Genomic DNA, 14,591 nt, shown 5'->3' on the forward strand with positions numbered 1-14,591 from the left:
TTTCTATAACAAAACCTATTGGCCTGGAATTGTCTGAGTGTGTGTTCCTCATTTATTGCCTGTGTATGTACAACAAATGCTTAACACTACTCCTTTGATAAGCCTACTGCTCGACCACACTACCACAAAATAGAGCATTAGTATTATCTTTTTGCCACTATCTTACCTCTAAGGGGAACCCTTGGATTCTGTGCATGCTATTCCTTACTTTGAAATAGCACATACAGAGCCAACTTCCTACAGTATTTAATAACAAAAATTGGGCCTTGTGATAGCCCCATATTGTATGCTGGAACTTTGTGAAAGAAATGGTTACAGTAACTGATCCTCCAGGAATAAAGCAAAGGAGGCAGTGAAAGGACTGAAAACACCAGCAAAATCGGGCCTGGCACCTCCTGGCCTTTCACAGCATGTCCACTGCTATTGCAAATGCAGTTTGCCCCTGCATGAGCAAAAGCCAATCTCTGAGGAATCCAGCATTTTGCAGTCCGACAAATACACTGATGGCCCCTATGTGACAATACTTTGTTTTGCTCACATTAGGTCATAACATTATCAATTGACAATACTGTTACAATATTGCCTAGGCTTTTACCTAATTTTAATCATAATGGAGTGTTAACTCCTGCTTGCAGTTGGAACAATGGCAGAAGACTAAGCCATACATGCGCAAGTAAGAGCGATCCACAACTAAGAATCATTGTGTCAAAGCATGAAATATGCTCTCACCATTTGAGGTTAATGTTGAGGATGATGTCGGGCCTCTACTTCAAGGGTATCGGACTACAGTTAAAGCACTCCACAGCATGAAGAACCTTTCAATGTCAAGCCACAAATTAGAGGGAGTGCGTTCCGCAAAAAGACAAGTAATCAAAATCACCAATGTTTTATTCAGGTTATTTGCTTCCTTTCAGAGGCGTAATGAAATTGCCTCCGATACCACTCAAAAAGCTTGTCATTAAAATTTATTTTAAGGCATACAGCTGTTCTCTTAAAATGAGGTCCTACCCAGAAAATAAACCTGTCTGAATCCTCTGCTTTAAAATTTTTTTATTATTATTAAATTAAATGATACCCATGAAGGATTTTAGCTGTGAATGATAGCACTACTTTTAAGGAGGTGATGGGGAAAGTATAAAGGCTGTACCATAGCCCAATCGGCAGATGCTTTTTTATACTAGGCTTAATGGAACCAACAATGGAAATATGCCTTTCTCAGCTAGAAGGCATTCAGTAGCTTGTGGTATAAACCATCTCCAGTGTATATTGGGAGGGGTACCCAGTTTTTGATACTAAATAGCCAGAAGACTAATAGTGGGAAGGATTAATTAATATTAAGGGGGGGGGGGAAGAATCTTCCACTGCAGCTAGCTCCACCATGCTTTTGGAAAATATGCTGAGTTGTAGGGTTAGTACAGGGGTTTGCAAAAGATCACCTCATGGACAGGAGTTGAAGGACCTGCTCAGTTAAGGCTTAATGTCTCTCATTGATTTATTGCTCTGTGTTTAAGACTCTGGTAGTTATATACACTGTCCTTCATTTTATAGGTCTGAAGCTGGGAGCACAACAAATTCTAAGAACCTCATCAGGCAACTTTTTTTTTTTTTGGGATCTCATGGAAATAAGATCCACTAAGGTGGGGGCTGACTACTGAAATACAGTTGTCATGTAAAAGAGAAAGTAACAGAAAATCTGACTTATAAAGACGGCATCACCTCAGCAACTCTGACAGCCCTAATTCAGCACCAGAACACAAACCTATTCAATACTATCAGAGAAAGATGGATGAACACCAATTGCCTCAGAGTATAAGCACCCTGCCATAACTAAACAATGACTTCCTTGCCCATCCCCACTCTGGTACAGGAACACCGCACAACAAAGGGGTATTGACTATAGCGAGAAGTGCCTGCAATCCAAGATTCACATTTTCACCATTCGTCATACTATTTACAAAGTGCAAACAATCCCTTGTAGGCAATTCCATCAAGGAGGATTGACTGTTAAAACAGTAGGAGGTGATCACACCAGAACCCAAGCATCAAAATAACAAAAACCTGTAAAACTAAAAAAAAGAATTAGGAGGATTACAATTTTTCATGGCACAAAATCCCCAAGAGTTAGTGTTATGTAATTGTTACCTTAAGGTTATAATATAATTAGTGTATGTTTTAGTCTCTTTAGTGTTTAAACTGTTCTCTGAAAACCTTCATTTGACAATAAAACATTAATTAAAAAAAAAAAAAAACAGTTATTAGACTGACCTGCAGGGGGGGGAAAAAGGCTCCTATTAAATGATGCAGCATTTGACCATAGACAAAGATATTCCGTAAGAATGAATTCAGTAAAGATTCCCATGATAGAGATCGGGATTTACAAGCAACTTGTTCTACAAGCACTTTCAAACCATAGACTCCAATACCTTTGAACAGGTGGCCTGAAAGTTAGAATCTATCATGTATACTTGTTCAATGAACATGCTTCAGATGTTATTAACCAAAGAACCATGATTAATTCATATAAATCAGGTTGGTATCTAAACGCAGCCCTTGTTTCCTCAGAAAATATATCCAATGTAGCCTTCTTCGTGTTCCACACCCTCTGGAGTATGTCTTCATTACGTCTAAAGGAGCATCAATATTTTTACTGATTGATTTATTAATTTAACAAAAGGTGCGTCTCCTGGGCTGAAATGGGGGCATTAAGCTATAGCATGTCCACCCTACATCAGGGCAGCTGACAATAGATAAGGCAGAATTACTTCTGGTTATAGTAGCTGCCATCCATCCGAGGTCATGGGCGTAGTAATAATCACAGGTGACCCGAGTGGTATGTTACTGTATCAAATCAAGCTCTTATATTTCTAGAACTCCCCCATATGACCTTGGAATTTTCTCTACTCAATTCCTCTTATGCATAGCATCTTACAAGGCAGAAGAAAATACTGATGTAAGGGAAGCTAAGCAGACGTCTTATTTACTAGCAGCTCTTTATATGCGATACAGTTGGCAAATGGTTTAGCTCATACTTACCGATTTCTTTCTGTGAAACTTGTATGAAGCTGGTAAATCATATCTGAGTTCTGGAATGAGAAATTATTTTATTGTAATTTATACTGGACATACCCAATCTTCTTAACCTTGCTGAGAAAATGTGCACAGCACAGGATCAGTAATTTGGGTAGATGCCCGTATTTTTGCAGCAGCATGTTACACAATGATTTTGTGCCCACCTCTTTCCGCCCTGCACAGAATTTCAACATTTTTGGGTAAATATTTCTAATTATCGTATTTGACATCCATAAAAGTATATACTAAGTGAAAGTAATGAAATATGAATCTCACAAATTATATGATCAAGACTTTTAGCTGCAGATTTCTTACCTTAGAATTATCCCCAGATGTCAGACTGGATCCGTAAGATTTTTTTGTGAGCAGTTCCCCTGAATGCCAGTAGGTGGCTTTAATCAGATCCACATGAGCCATCGGTGTCATCCACTCCACATAAATAGGTGCCACGCAGGCGTGCTGACGTCAGTTCTTTTTCCGTCAGCTTGTGCACATCTGAGAAAAGCTACCCCTTTAGTCTTTTTTTGACTGTGCCCTTTGACATTGTCAACTTTTTTTGTTGTTGAGGTTTTGCTTCTGGTGTGGCAGGATGTCATCCAAGAAGTTCAGCTTTAAGCCCTACAGCACCTGTCACCAGCCAATGTTGGTGACTGACCCACACCATGTTTGCCTTGAGCACGACCAAGACCTGATGTCTTGCTCCAACTGTAGCGCTATTAACCTGAAGACCTTGAGGGAGAGATTCCTCAAGCTTCTGGTGTTGTGCTTGACTGCGCCAGTTGAGATTAAGGTCCTGAGAGTGGTTGCAGTCTGAAGTTGTCATCCCGCTCCAAATCTTCAGGACATTTTGGTATGCATCAGAAGAAGTAGTCATCCAAGCGTACTTCGACTTATCTGCGTCCATCTAGATGTACAAGCGGCCCTGCATTTCCGGAAACTAGAGCGACCCCCGCCCAACTAAGTTCTATGATGCCATGTGCACCATTATTTTGGTGACCCGACTCCTTTGGCGCGCCTTTGTGCCCTGCAGGGATGGCTGGGGTCCCTTCTGGTTCTGCACCAGCTGCTCCGGGACCAGTGGGGCCTCAAGGATTCACTCAAAGATTCAGACTGGCACCGGTTCCAGTGCAGATGCTCTGGGTGTCCACCGGCACTGCCATCCCCATTTTGATCTCTGACAGAGCTTTGGGGGGAGAGAGGGAGCACTCAAAGCCACATCCAGGACAGACGGAAACCTTGCATCCCAGATCGGATCCTGAGCCTTAATCCCTTGGACCTGGAGAGGGGTCACTGGATCCTGAATTTCCAGCCCTATGAGCAGGATCTGGACTGGTGTGAGGAACTGGGTGAAACCAGTGGTCCGGATATTTCCCCAGATGCTGCCAAGCCTTCTACCATGGCTATGGAGGAGGGATTGTCCTTCGCAATGGTGGTGCTCGATCTTCAGTTGCCCTGGGGGGGTGGGGGGGGGGGGGGGGGGGGGTCACAACTAATGTCTAAACAGAGGTGCTTCAGCCAGGAGTCTCGGCATCTCAGCTGCTCCTCCTATGATTAAGGCCCTCACTGATGTCCTCTTTGGTAGCTGGTCCAAACGCAACAAAAGGGCTCCTGTGAATTGGACAATCTCCTGTCGCCACTGCTCTGCCCTGGGAACCTAAGTTTCCTCACCCAGCACCCCACCCCTGAGAGTTTGGTGGTTCAGGCTTCTACCACATGGTGTATTCCCCACTGCTCCACCTGATAGGAAATCCAAGAGACTGGAGACTATTGGGAAGATGTTTTCTTCCGCCAGCTTAGCATTGTGGTCTGTGAAGACCGTGTGCCTCTTGGGCTGCTGTAGGAAGTTGGCTCTGTATGCACTATTTCAAAGTAAGGAATAGTGTAGGAAGTTGGCTCTGTATGCACTATTTCAAAGTAAGGAATAGCATGCACAGAGTCCAAGGGTTCCCCTTAGAGGTAAGATAGTGGCAAAAAGAGATAATACTAATGCTCTATTTTGTGGTAGTGTGGTCGAGCAGTAGGCTTATCAAAGGAGTAGTGTTAAGCATTTGTTGTACATACACACAGGCAATAAACGAGGAACACACACTCGGAGACAAATCCAGCCAATAGGTTTTGTTATAGAAAAATATCTTTTCTTAGTTTATTTTAAGAACCACAGGTTCAAATTCTACATGTAATATCTCATTTGAAAGGTATTGCAGGTAAGTACTTTAGGAACTTTGAATCATTACAGTAGCATTTATACTTTTTTTTTTACATAAAACACAATAAGCTGTTTTAAAAGTGGACACTGCAATTTTCACAGTTCCTGGGGGAGGTAAAGTATTGTTAGTTTTAACAGGTAAGTAAGTCACTTACAGGTCTCTGTTTTTGGTCCAAGGTAGCCCACCGTTGGGGGTTCAGAGCAACCCCAAAGTCACCACACCAGCAGCTCAGGGCTGGTAAGGTGCAGAGTTCAAAGTGGTGCCCAAAATGCATAGGCTTCAATGGAGAAGGGGGTGCCCCGGTTCCAGTCTGCCAGCAGGTAAGTACCCGCGTCTTCGGAGGGCGGACCAGGGGATTTTGTAGGGCACGGGGGGGGGGGAGCACAAGTTAGCACAAAGTACACTCTCAGCAGCACGGGGGCGGCCGGGTGCAGTGTGCCAACACGCGTCGTGTTTGTCGTTGAAATCATAGAGACCAAGGGGTCTCTTCAGCGATGCAGGCAGGGAAGGGGCGCTCCTCGGGGTAGCCACCACCTGGGCAAGGGAGAGGGCCTCCTGGGGGTCACTCTTGCACTGGAGTTCAGATCTTTCAGGTCCTGGGGGCTGCGGGTGCAGAGTCTTTTCCAGGCGTCCGAATCTGGGAGTCAGGCAGTCGCGTCAGGGGGAGCCACGGGATTCCCTCTGCAGGCGTCGCTGTGGGGGCAACTCCGGCTACTCACAGTCTGGTAGTCACCGGGGAGTCCTCCCTGAAGTGTTGTTGCTCCACAAGTCGAGCCGGGGGCGTCGGGTGCAGAGTAGCAAGTCTCACGCTTGCGGCGGGAAACGCAGTTGTCTTGAAGTTGCTTCTTTGGATACAAAGTTGCAGTCTTGGGTGAACAGAGCCGCTGTCCTCGGGAGTTTCTTGGTCCTTCTAGAGCAGGGCAGTCCTCTGAGGATTCAGAGGTCGCTGGTCCCTGGGGAGAGCGTCGCTGGAGCAGTGTCTTTTGAAGGGGGGGAAGACAGGCCGGTAGAGCTGGGGCCAAGGCAGTTGGTGTCTCAGTCTTCTCTGCAGGTTTTTTCAGCTTAGCAGTCCTCTTCTTCTTAGGTTGCAGGAATCTGAGTTCCTAGGTTCAGGGGAGCCCCTAAATACAGAATTTAGGGGTGTGTTTAGGTCAGGAAGGGCAGTAGCCAATGGCTACTAGCCATGAGGGTGGCTACACCCTCTTTGTGCCTCCTCCCAAGGGGAGGGGGTCACATTCCTATCCCTATTGGGGGGGGATCTTCCATCTGCAAGATGGAGGATTCCTAAAAGTCAGTCACTTCAGCTCAGGTTGCCTTAGGGGCTGTCCTGACTGGTCAGTGACTCCTTGTTTTTCTCATTATCTCCTCCGGCCTTGCCACCAATAGTGGGGCCGTGGCCGGAGGGGGCGGGCAACTCCACTAGCTGGAATGCCCTGTGGTGCTGTAACAAAGGGGGGTGAGCCTTTGAGGCTCACCTCCAGGTGTTACAGCTCCTGCAAGGGGAGGTGATAAGCATCTCCACCCAGTGCAGGCTTTGTTACTAGCCACAGAGTGACAAAGGCACAGAGTGTGGCCAGCAACATGTCTCGAGTGTGGCAGGCTGCTAAAACCAGTCAGCCTACACGGGTAGTTGGTTAAGGTTTCAGGGGGCACCTCTAAGGTGTCTTCTGGGGTGTATGTTACAATAAAATGTACACTGGCATCAGTTTGCATTTATTGTGCTGAGAAGTTTGATACCAAACTTCCCAGTTTTCAGTGTAGCCATTATGGTGCTGTGGAGTTCGTGTTTGACACACTCCCAGACCATATACTCTTATGGCTACCCTGCACTTACAATGTCTAAGGTTTTTCTTAGACACTGTAGGGGCACAGTGCTCATGTGCCCTCACCTATGGTATAGTGCACCCTGCCTTAGGGCTGTAAGGCCTGCTAGAGGGGTGACTTATCTATACTGCATAGGCAGTGTGAGGTTGGTATGGCACCCTGAGGGGAGTGCCATGTCGACTTACTCGTTTTGTCCTCACCATCACACACAAGCTGGCAAGCAGTGTGTCTATGCTGAGTGAGGGGTCCCCAGGGTGGCATAAGATATGCTGCAGCCCTTAGACATTCCCTGGCATTAGGGCCCTTGGTACCAGGGGTACCAGTTACAAGGGACTTACCTGGTTGCCAGGGTGGGCCAATTGTGGAAACAAAAGTACAGGTTAGGGAAAGAACACTGGGGCTGGGGCCTGGTGCCTGGTGAGCAGGCCTCAGCACACTTTCAGATCAAAACTTAGCATCAGCAAAGGCAAAAAGTCAGGGGGGTAACCATGCCAAGGAGGCATTTCCTTACAATCGGCTAATGAGAGAACGAGTTTGCTTATGGTGAGAATCAAGACCTGCTCCTGGACAAAATTTTCCTTGGCTTTATTGTAAATATAAGCTAATAATGTGGAAAGGAACTGAGAAAGAATTCATGCAATATGTTGAAAGTCTGAACAATGACAAACATAACATCCACCGAACATGCACTGTAAGTAAAAGTAAAGTGAATCTTTTCGATAGTCATGGGTGCAAAGGATGGAAATATAAGACTCTTTGGTTAGAAAGGAAACTGCAATGAACAATATTCTGCATATAGACTGGTATGATAAAAGCTAAAAATGGGTATGATAAAAACTAAAAATGGGGCATTCCTCCATTAGTGAAATGCTGTATATACATTATTCAACCCAAATTGAGACATAAAATAACTTGAATCCAGCAAAGACTTGATTTCAAATGGAAGGGTAAAAAATAATGGAAACTATCACCTAATAAACAAAAGCTTCTTTCTTAAGATAATGAGAAGAAAATTAGAATGAGTAACAAGGAAATTCGAAAAAATAGGAAAATCTTCAGAATAAATTGGAATATAGCATGTGATGAACCTGATACGGGAAAAACTATAGGGTATTAAATTTTAAAAAAATTCTCTACTCGAAAAAAAGTTTATCTAAGAGGATTATACACAGTCAGCTCAAAAAGCATAATCAAAATTATACTGTAAGAAGACACTTCTAAAGACACCTTGGAGGTAATCCACGCAAATCACTTTGGTATAGACCTGAAAGAAGGCTACTGCATTGGAGGAGTCATCCTCAGGGGTGGACAGTCCAGCTCCTGAAACTGGGGCTCATGACTGACGGAGCTGATGGGTAGAGACTTGTGAGAAAAACTGTAATCGATCTCCCCTGGAAAATTAATATAGTGTGGTGTAAGGAAATGCCTCCTTGGCATGGTTGCCCCCTGACTTTTTGCCTTTGCTGATGCTATGTTTACAATTGAAAGTGTGCTGAGGCCTGCTAACCAGGCCCCAGCACCAGTGTTCTTTCCCTAACCTGTACTTTTGTATCCACAATTGGCAGACCCTGGCATCCAGATAAGTCCCTTGTAACTGGTACTTCTAGTACCAAGGGCCCTGATGCCAAGGAAGGTCTCTAAGGGCTGCAGCATGTCTTATGCCACCCTGGAGACCTCTCACTCAGCACAGACACACTGCTTGCCAGCTTGTGTGTGCTAGTGAGGACAAAACGAGTAAGTCGACATGGCACTCCCCTCAGGGTGCCATGCCAGCCTCTCACTGCCTATGCAGTATAGGTAAGACACCCCTCTAGCAGGCCTTACAGCCCTAAGGCAGGGTGCACTATACCATAGGTGAGGGTACCAGTGCATGAGCATGATACCCCTACAGTGTCTAAATAAAACCTTAGACATTGTAAGTGCAGGGTAGCCATAAGAGTATATGGTCTGGGAGTCTGTCAAACACGAACTCCACAGCACCATAATGGCTACACTGAAAACTGGGAAGTTTGGTATCAAACTTCTCAGCACAATAAATGCACACTGATGCCAGTGTACATTTTATTGTAAAATACACCACAGAGGGCACCTTAGAGGTGCCCCCTGAAACTTAACCGACTATCTGTGTAGGCTGACTAGTTTTAGCAGCCTGCCACAAACCGAGACATGTTGCTGGCCCCATGGGGAGAGTGCCTTTGTCACTCTGAGGCCAGTAACAAAGCCTGCACTGGGTGGAGATGCTAACACCTCTCCCAGGCAGGAATTGTCACACCTGGCGGTGAGCCTCAAAGGCTCACCTCCTTTGTGCCAACCCAGCAGGACACTCCAGCTAGTGGAGTTGCCCGCCCCCTCCGGCCAGGCCCCACTTTTGGCGGCAAGGCCGGAGAAAATAATGAGAATAACAAGGAGGAGTCACTGGCCAGTCAGGACAGCCCCTAAGGTGTCCTGAGCTGAGGTGACTCTAACTTTTAGAAATCCTCCATCTTGCAGATGGAGGATTCCCCCAATAGGGTTAGGATTGTGACCCCCTCCCCTTGGGAGGAGGCACAAAGAGGGTGTACCCACCCTCAGGGCTAGTAGCCATAGGCTACTAACCCCCCAGACCTAAACACGCCCTTAAATTTAGTATTTAAGGGCTACCCTGAACCCTAGAAAATTAGATTCCTGCAACGACAAGAAGAAGGACTGCCTAGCTGAAAACCCCTGCAGAGGAAGACCAGAAGACGACAACTGCCTTGGCTCCAGAAACTCACCGGCCTGTCTCCTGCCTTCCAAAGATCCTGCTCCAGCGACGCCTTCCGAAGGGACCAGCGACCTCGACATCCTCTGAGGACTGCCCCTACTTCGAAAAGACAAGAAACTCCCGAGGACAGCGGACCTGCTCCAAGAAAAGCTGCAACTTTGTTTCCAGCAGCTTTAAAGAACCCTGCAAGCTCCCCGCAAGAAGCGTGAGACTTGCAACACTGCACCCGGCGACCCCGACTCGACTGGTGGAGATCCGACGCCTCAGGAGGGACCCCAGGACTACTCTGATACTGTGAGTACCAAAACCTGTCCCCCCTGAGCCCCCACAGCGCCGCCTGCAGAGGGAATCCCGAGGCTTCCCCTGACCGCGACTCTTTGAACCTAAAGTCCCGACACCTGGGAGAGACCCTGCACCCGCAGCCCCCAGGACCTGAAGGACCGGACTTTCACTGGAGAAGTGACCCCCAGGAGTCCCTCTCCCTTGCCCAAGTGGAGGTTTCCCCGAGGAATTCCCCCCTTGCCTGCCTGCAGCGCCGAAGAGATCCCGAGATCTCCCATTGACTTCCATTACAAACCCGACGCTTGTTTCTACACTGCACCCGGCCGCCCCCGCGCTGCTGAGGGTGAAATTTCTGTGTGGACTTGTGTCCCCCCCGGTGCCCTACAAAACCCCCCTGGTCTGCCCTCCGAAGACGCGGGTACTTACCTGCAAGCAGACCGGAACCGGGGCACCCCCTTCTCTCCAGTCTAGCCTATGTGTTTTGGGCACCACTTGGAACTCTGCACCTGACCGGCCCTGAGCTGCTGGTGTGGTGACTTTGGGGTTGCTCTGAACCCCCAACGGTGGGCTACCTTGGACCAAGAACTGAACCCTGTAAGTGTCCTACTTACCTGGTAAAACTAACAAAAACTTACCTCCCCCAGGAACTGTGAAAATTGCACTAAGTGTCCACTTTTAAAACAGCTATTTGTCAATAACTTGAAAAGTATACATGCAATTTTGATGATTTGAAGTTCCTAAAGTACTTACCTGCAATACCTTTCGAATGAGCTATTACATGTAGAATTTGAACCTGTGGTTCTTAAAATAAACTAAGAAAAGATATTTTTCTATACAAAAACCTATTGGCTGGATTTGTCTCTGAGTGTGTGTACCTCATTTATTGTCTATGTGTATGTACAACAAATGCTTAACACTACTCCTTGGATAAGCCTACTGCTCGACCACACTACCACAAAATAGAGCATTAGTATTATCTATTTTTACCACTATTTTACCTCTAAGGGGAACCCTTGGACTCTGTGCATGCTATTCCTTACTTTGAAATAGCACATACAGAGCCAACTTCCTACATTGGTGGATCAGCGGTGGGGTACAAGACTTTGCATTTGCTGGACTACTCAGCCAATACCTGATCACACGACAAATTCCAAAATTGTCATTAGAAATTGATTTTTGCAATTTGAAAAGTTTTCTAAATTCTTAAAAGACCTGCTAGGGCCTTGTGTTAGATCCTGTTTAGCATTTCTTTTAGAGTTTAAAAGTTTGGTAAAAGTTTGAATTAGATTCTAGAACCAGTTTTAGTTTCTTAAAAAGTATTCCAACTTTTAGAAGCATAATGTCTAGCACAGATGTGAATGTGGTGGAACTCGACACCACACCTTACCTCCATCTACAGATGAGAGAGCTAAGGTCACTCTGTAAACTAAAGAAAATAGCAATGGGCCCCAAACCTACCAAAGTACAGCTCCAGGAGCTTTTGGCAGAGTTTGAAAAGGCCAACCCCTCTGAGGATGGCAACTCAGAGGATGAAGATAGTGACTTGGAGGGAAATTCCCCCCCTCCAGTCCTACTTAGGGAGAGCAGGGCTTCTCAAGCCCTGACTCCACAAATAATAGTCAGAGATGCTGGTTCCCTCACAGGAGGGACCAACAACTCTGAAATCACTGAGGATAACTCCAGTGAAGAGGACATCCAGTTAGCCAGGATGGCCAAAAGATTGGCTTTGGAAAGACAGATCCTAGCCATAGAGAGGGAAAGACAAGAGATGGGCCTAGGACCCATCAATGGTGGCAGCAACATAAATAGGGTCAGAGATTCTCCTGACATGTTGAAAATCCCCAAAGGGATTGTAACTAAATATGAAGATGGTGATGACATCACCAAATGGTTCACAGCTTTTGAGAGGGCTTGTGTAACCAGAAAAGTGAACAGATCTCACTGGGGTGCTCTCCTTTGGGAAATGTTCACTGGAAAGTGTAGGGATAGACTCCTCACACTCTCTGGAAAAGATGCAGAATCTTATGACCTCATGAAGGGTACCCTGATTGAGGGCTTTGGATTCTCCACTGAGGAGTACAGGATTAGGTTCAGGGGGGCTCAAAAATCCTCGAGCCAGACCTGGGTTGACTTTGTTGACTACTCAGTGAAAACACTAGATGGTTGGATTCAAGGCAGTGGTGTAAGTAATTATGATGGGCTGTACAATTTATTTGTGAAGGAACACCTGTTAAGTAATTGTTTCAATGATAAACTGCATCAGCATCTGGTAGACCTAGGACCAATTTCTCCCCAAGAATTGGGAAAGAAGGCGGACCATTGGGTCAAGACAAGGGTGTCCAAGACTTCAACAGGGGGTGACCAAAAGAAAGGGGTCACAAAGACTCCCCAGCAGAAGGGTGATGAGACAACCAAAACTAAAAATAGTAAAGAGTCTTCTACAGGCCCCCAAAAACCTGCACAGGAGGGTGGGCCCAGAGCCTCTTCACAAAACAATGGGTACAAGGGTAAAAACTTTGATCCCAAAAAGGCCTGGTGTCATAGCTGTAAACAGCATGGACACCAAACTGGAGACAAGGCCTGTCCCAAGAAAGGTTCCACTCCAAACTCCCATCCAGGTAACACTGGTATGGCTAGTCTCCAAGTGGGATCAACAGTGTGCCCAGAGCAAATCAGGGTCCACACTGAAGCTACTCTAGTTTCTGAGGGTGGGGTGGATTTAGCCACACTAGCTGTCTGGCCGCCTAACATGCAAAAATACAGACAGCAACTCTTAATTAATGGGACTAGAATAGAGGGCCTGAGGGATACAGGTGCCAGTGTCACCATGGTGACAGAGAAACTGGTTTCCCCTGGCCAATACCTGACTGGAAAAACTTACACAGTCACCAACGCTGACAATCAGAGAAAAGTACATCCCATGGCAATGGTTACTTTAGAATGGGGAGGGGTCAATGGCCTGAAGCAGGTGGTGGTCTCCTCAAATATCCCAGTGGACTGTCTGCTTGGAAATGACCTGGAGTCCTCAGCATGGGCTGAGGTAGAGCTAAAAACCCATGCAGCAATGCTGGGTATCCCTGAACTGGTGTGTGTGAAAACAAGAGCACAATGCAAGGCACAGGGTGAAAAAGTAGAGCTGGAGTCTGGAAAAATGGCCCAGCCTACCAAGAGAACAGGAAAGTCAGTTGGGAAACCAACTGCAACACAGCAAAAGAAAGGGAACCTCTCTTCTCAGGAAGAAGTTCTGCCCTCTGAGGGAACTGAGCCTTTGGAGCTTGAACCTTATCAGGTTGAGCTCTTAGGCCCAGGGGGACCCTCAAGGGAAGAGCTGTGTAAGGGACAAGAAACCTGTCCCTCTCTTGAAGGCCTTAGGCAGCAAGCTGCTGAAGAGTCCAAAGGCAAGAAGAATGGAACACATAGGGTCTATTGGGAAGATGGGCTCCTGTACACTGAGGCCAGAGACCCCAAACCTGGTGCCACTAGGAGAGTGGTAGTGCCTCAGCTGTTCAGAGAGTTCATCCTAACATTGGCCCATGACATTCCCCTTGCTGGACATTTGGGACAAACCAAGACGTGGGAGAGGTTAGTCAACCACTTCTACTGGCCCAATATGTCCAACATGGTTAAGGAGTTTTGCCTCTCCTGCCCCACCTGTCAAGCCAGTGGTAAGACAGGTGGGCATCCAAAGGCCCCCCTCATTCCACTTCCAGTGGTGGGGGTGCCCTTTGAAAGAGTGGGTGTGGACATAGTTGGTCCACTGGAACCTCCCACAGCCTCAGGAAATATGTATATCCTGGTAGTAGTGGATCATGCTACCAGGTATCCTGAAGCTATTCCCCTTAGGTCGACTACTGCCCCTGCAGTAGCCAAGGCCCTCATTGGTATCTTTACCAGAGTGGGTTTCCCTAAGGAGGTGGTGTCTGACAGAGGTACCAACTTCATGTCAGCATACCTAAAGCACATGTGGAATGAGTGTGGAGTGACTTATAAATTCACTACACCTTACCATCCACAAACTAATGGCTTAGTTGAGAGATTCAACAAGACATTAAAGGGCATGATCATGGGGCTCCCAGAAAAACTCAAAAGGAGATGGGATGTCCTCCTGCCATGTCTGCTTTTCGCTTACAGGGAGGTACCACAGAAGGGAGTAGGGTTCTCACCCTTTGAACTTCTGTTTGGTCATCCTGTAAGGGGACCACTTGCCCTTGTTAAAGAAGGCTGGGAGAGACCTCTCCATGAGCCTAAACAGGACATAGTGGACTATGTACTTGGCCTTCGCTCTAGAATGGCAGAGTACATGGAAAAGGCAACCAAAAACCTTGAGGCCAGCCAACAACTCCAGAAGTTTTGGTATGACCAAAAGGCTGCACTGGTTGAGTTCCAACCAGGGCAGAAAGTCTGGGTTCTGGAGCCTGTGGCTCCCAGGGCACTCCAGGACAAATGGAGTGGCCCTTACCCAGTGC

General features: G+C 46.6%; 1 protein-coding gene across 6 annotated transcripts in view; it reads right to left on the reverse strand.

The window, feature by feature from the left end:
• METTL5 (methyltransferase 5, N6-adenosine) overlaps positions 1 to 14,591 on the reverse strand; it is a 178,752-nt gene that overhangs the window by 6,178 nt on the left and 157,983 nt on the right. For 3 of the 6 annotated variants that reach the window (XM_069225309.1, XM_069225305.1, XM_069225307.1), the window contains one exon: positions 3,034 to 3,083. The exons of 1 other annotated variant lie outside the window; for it this stretch is intronic. In XM_069225309.1, coding sequence (XP_069081410.1) covers positions 3,034 to 3,083 — 50 coding nt within the window. Of the gene's footprint in view, positions 1 to 729; positions 816 to 3,033; positions 3,084 to 14,591 lie in introns of all 6 variants that reach the window. 2 more of the 6 variants (XM_069225308.1, XM_069225306.1) reach the window with 1 other exon arrangement.

Source organism: Pleurodeles waltl, chromosome 3_1 (genome assembly GCF_031143425.1).
Source record: "Pleurodeles waltl isolate 20211129_DDA chromosome 3_1, aPleWal1.hap1.20221129, whole genome shotgun sequence".
Classification (NCBI taxonomy): domain Eukaryota; kingdom Metazoa; phylum Chordata; class Amphibia; order Caudata; family Salamandridae; genus Pleurodeles; species Pleurodeles waltl.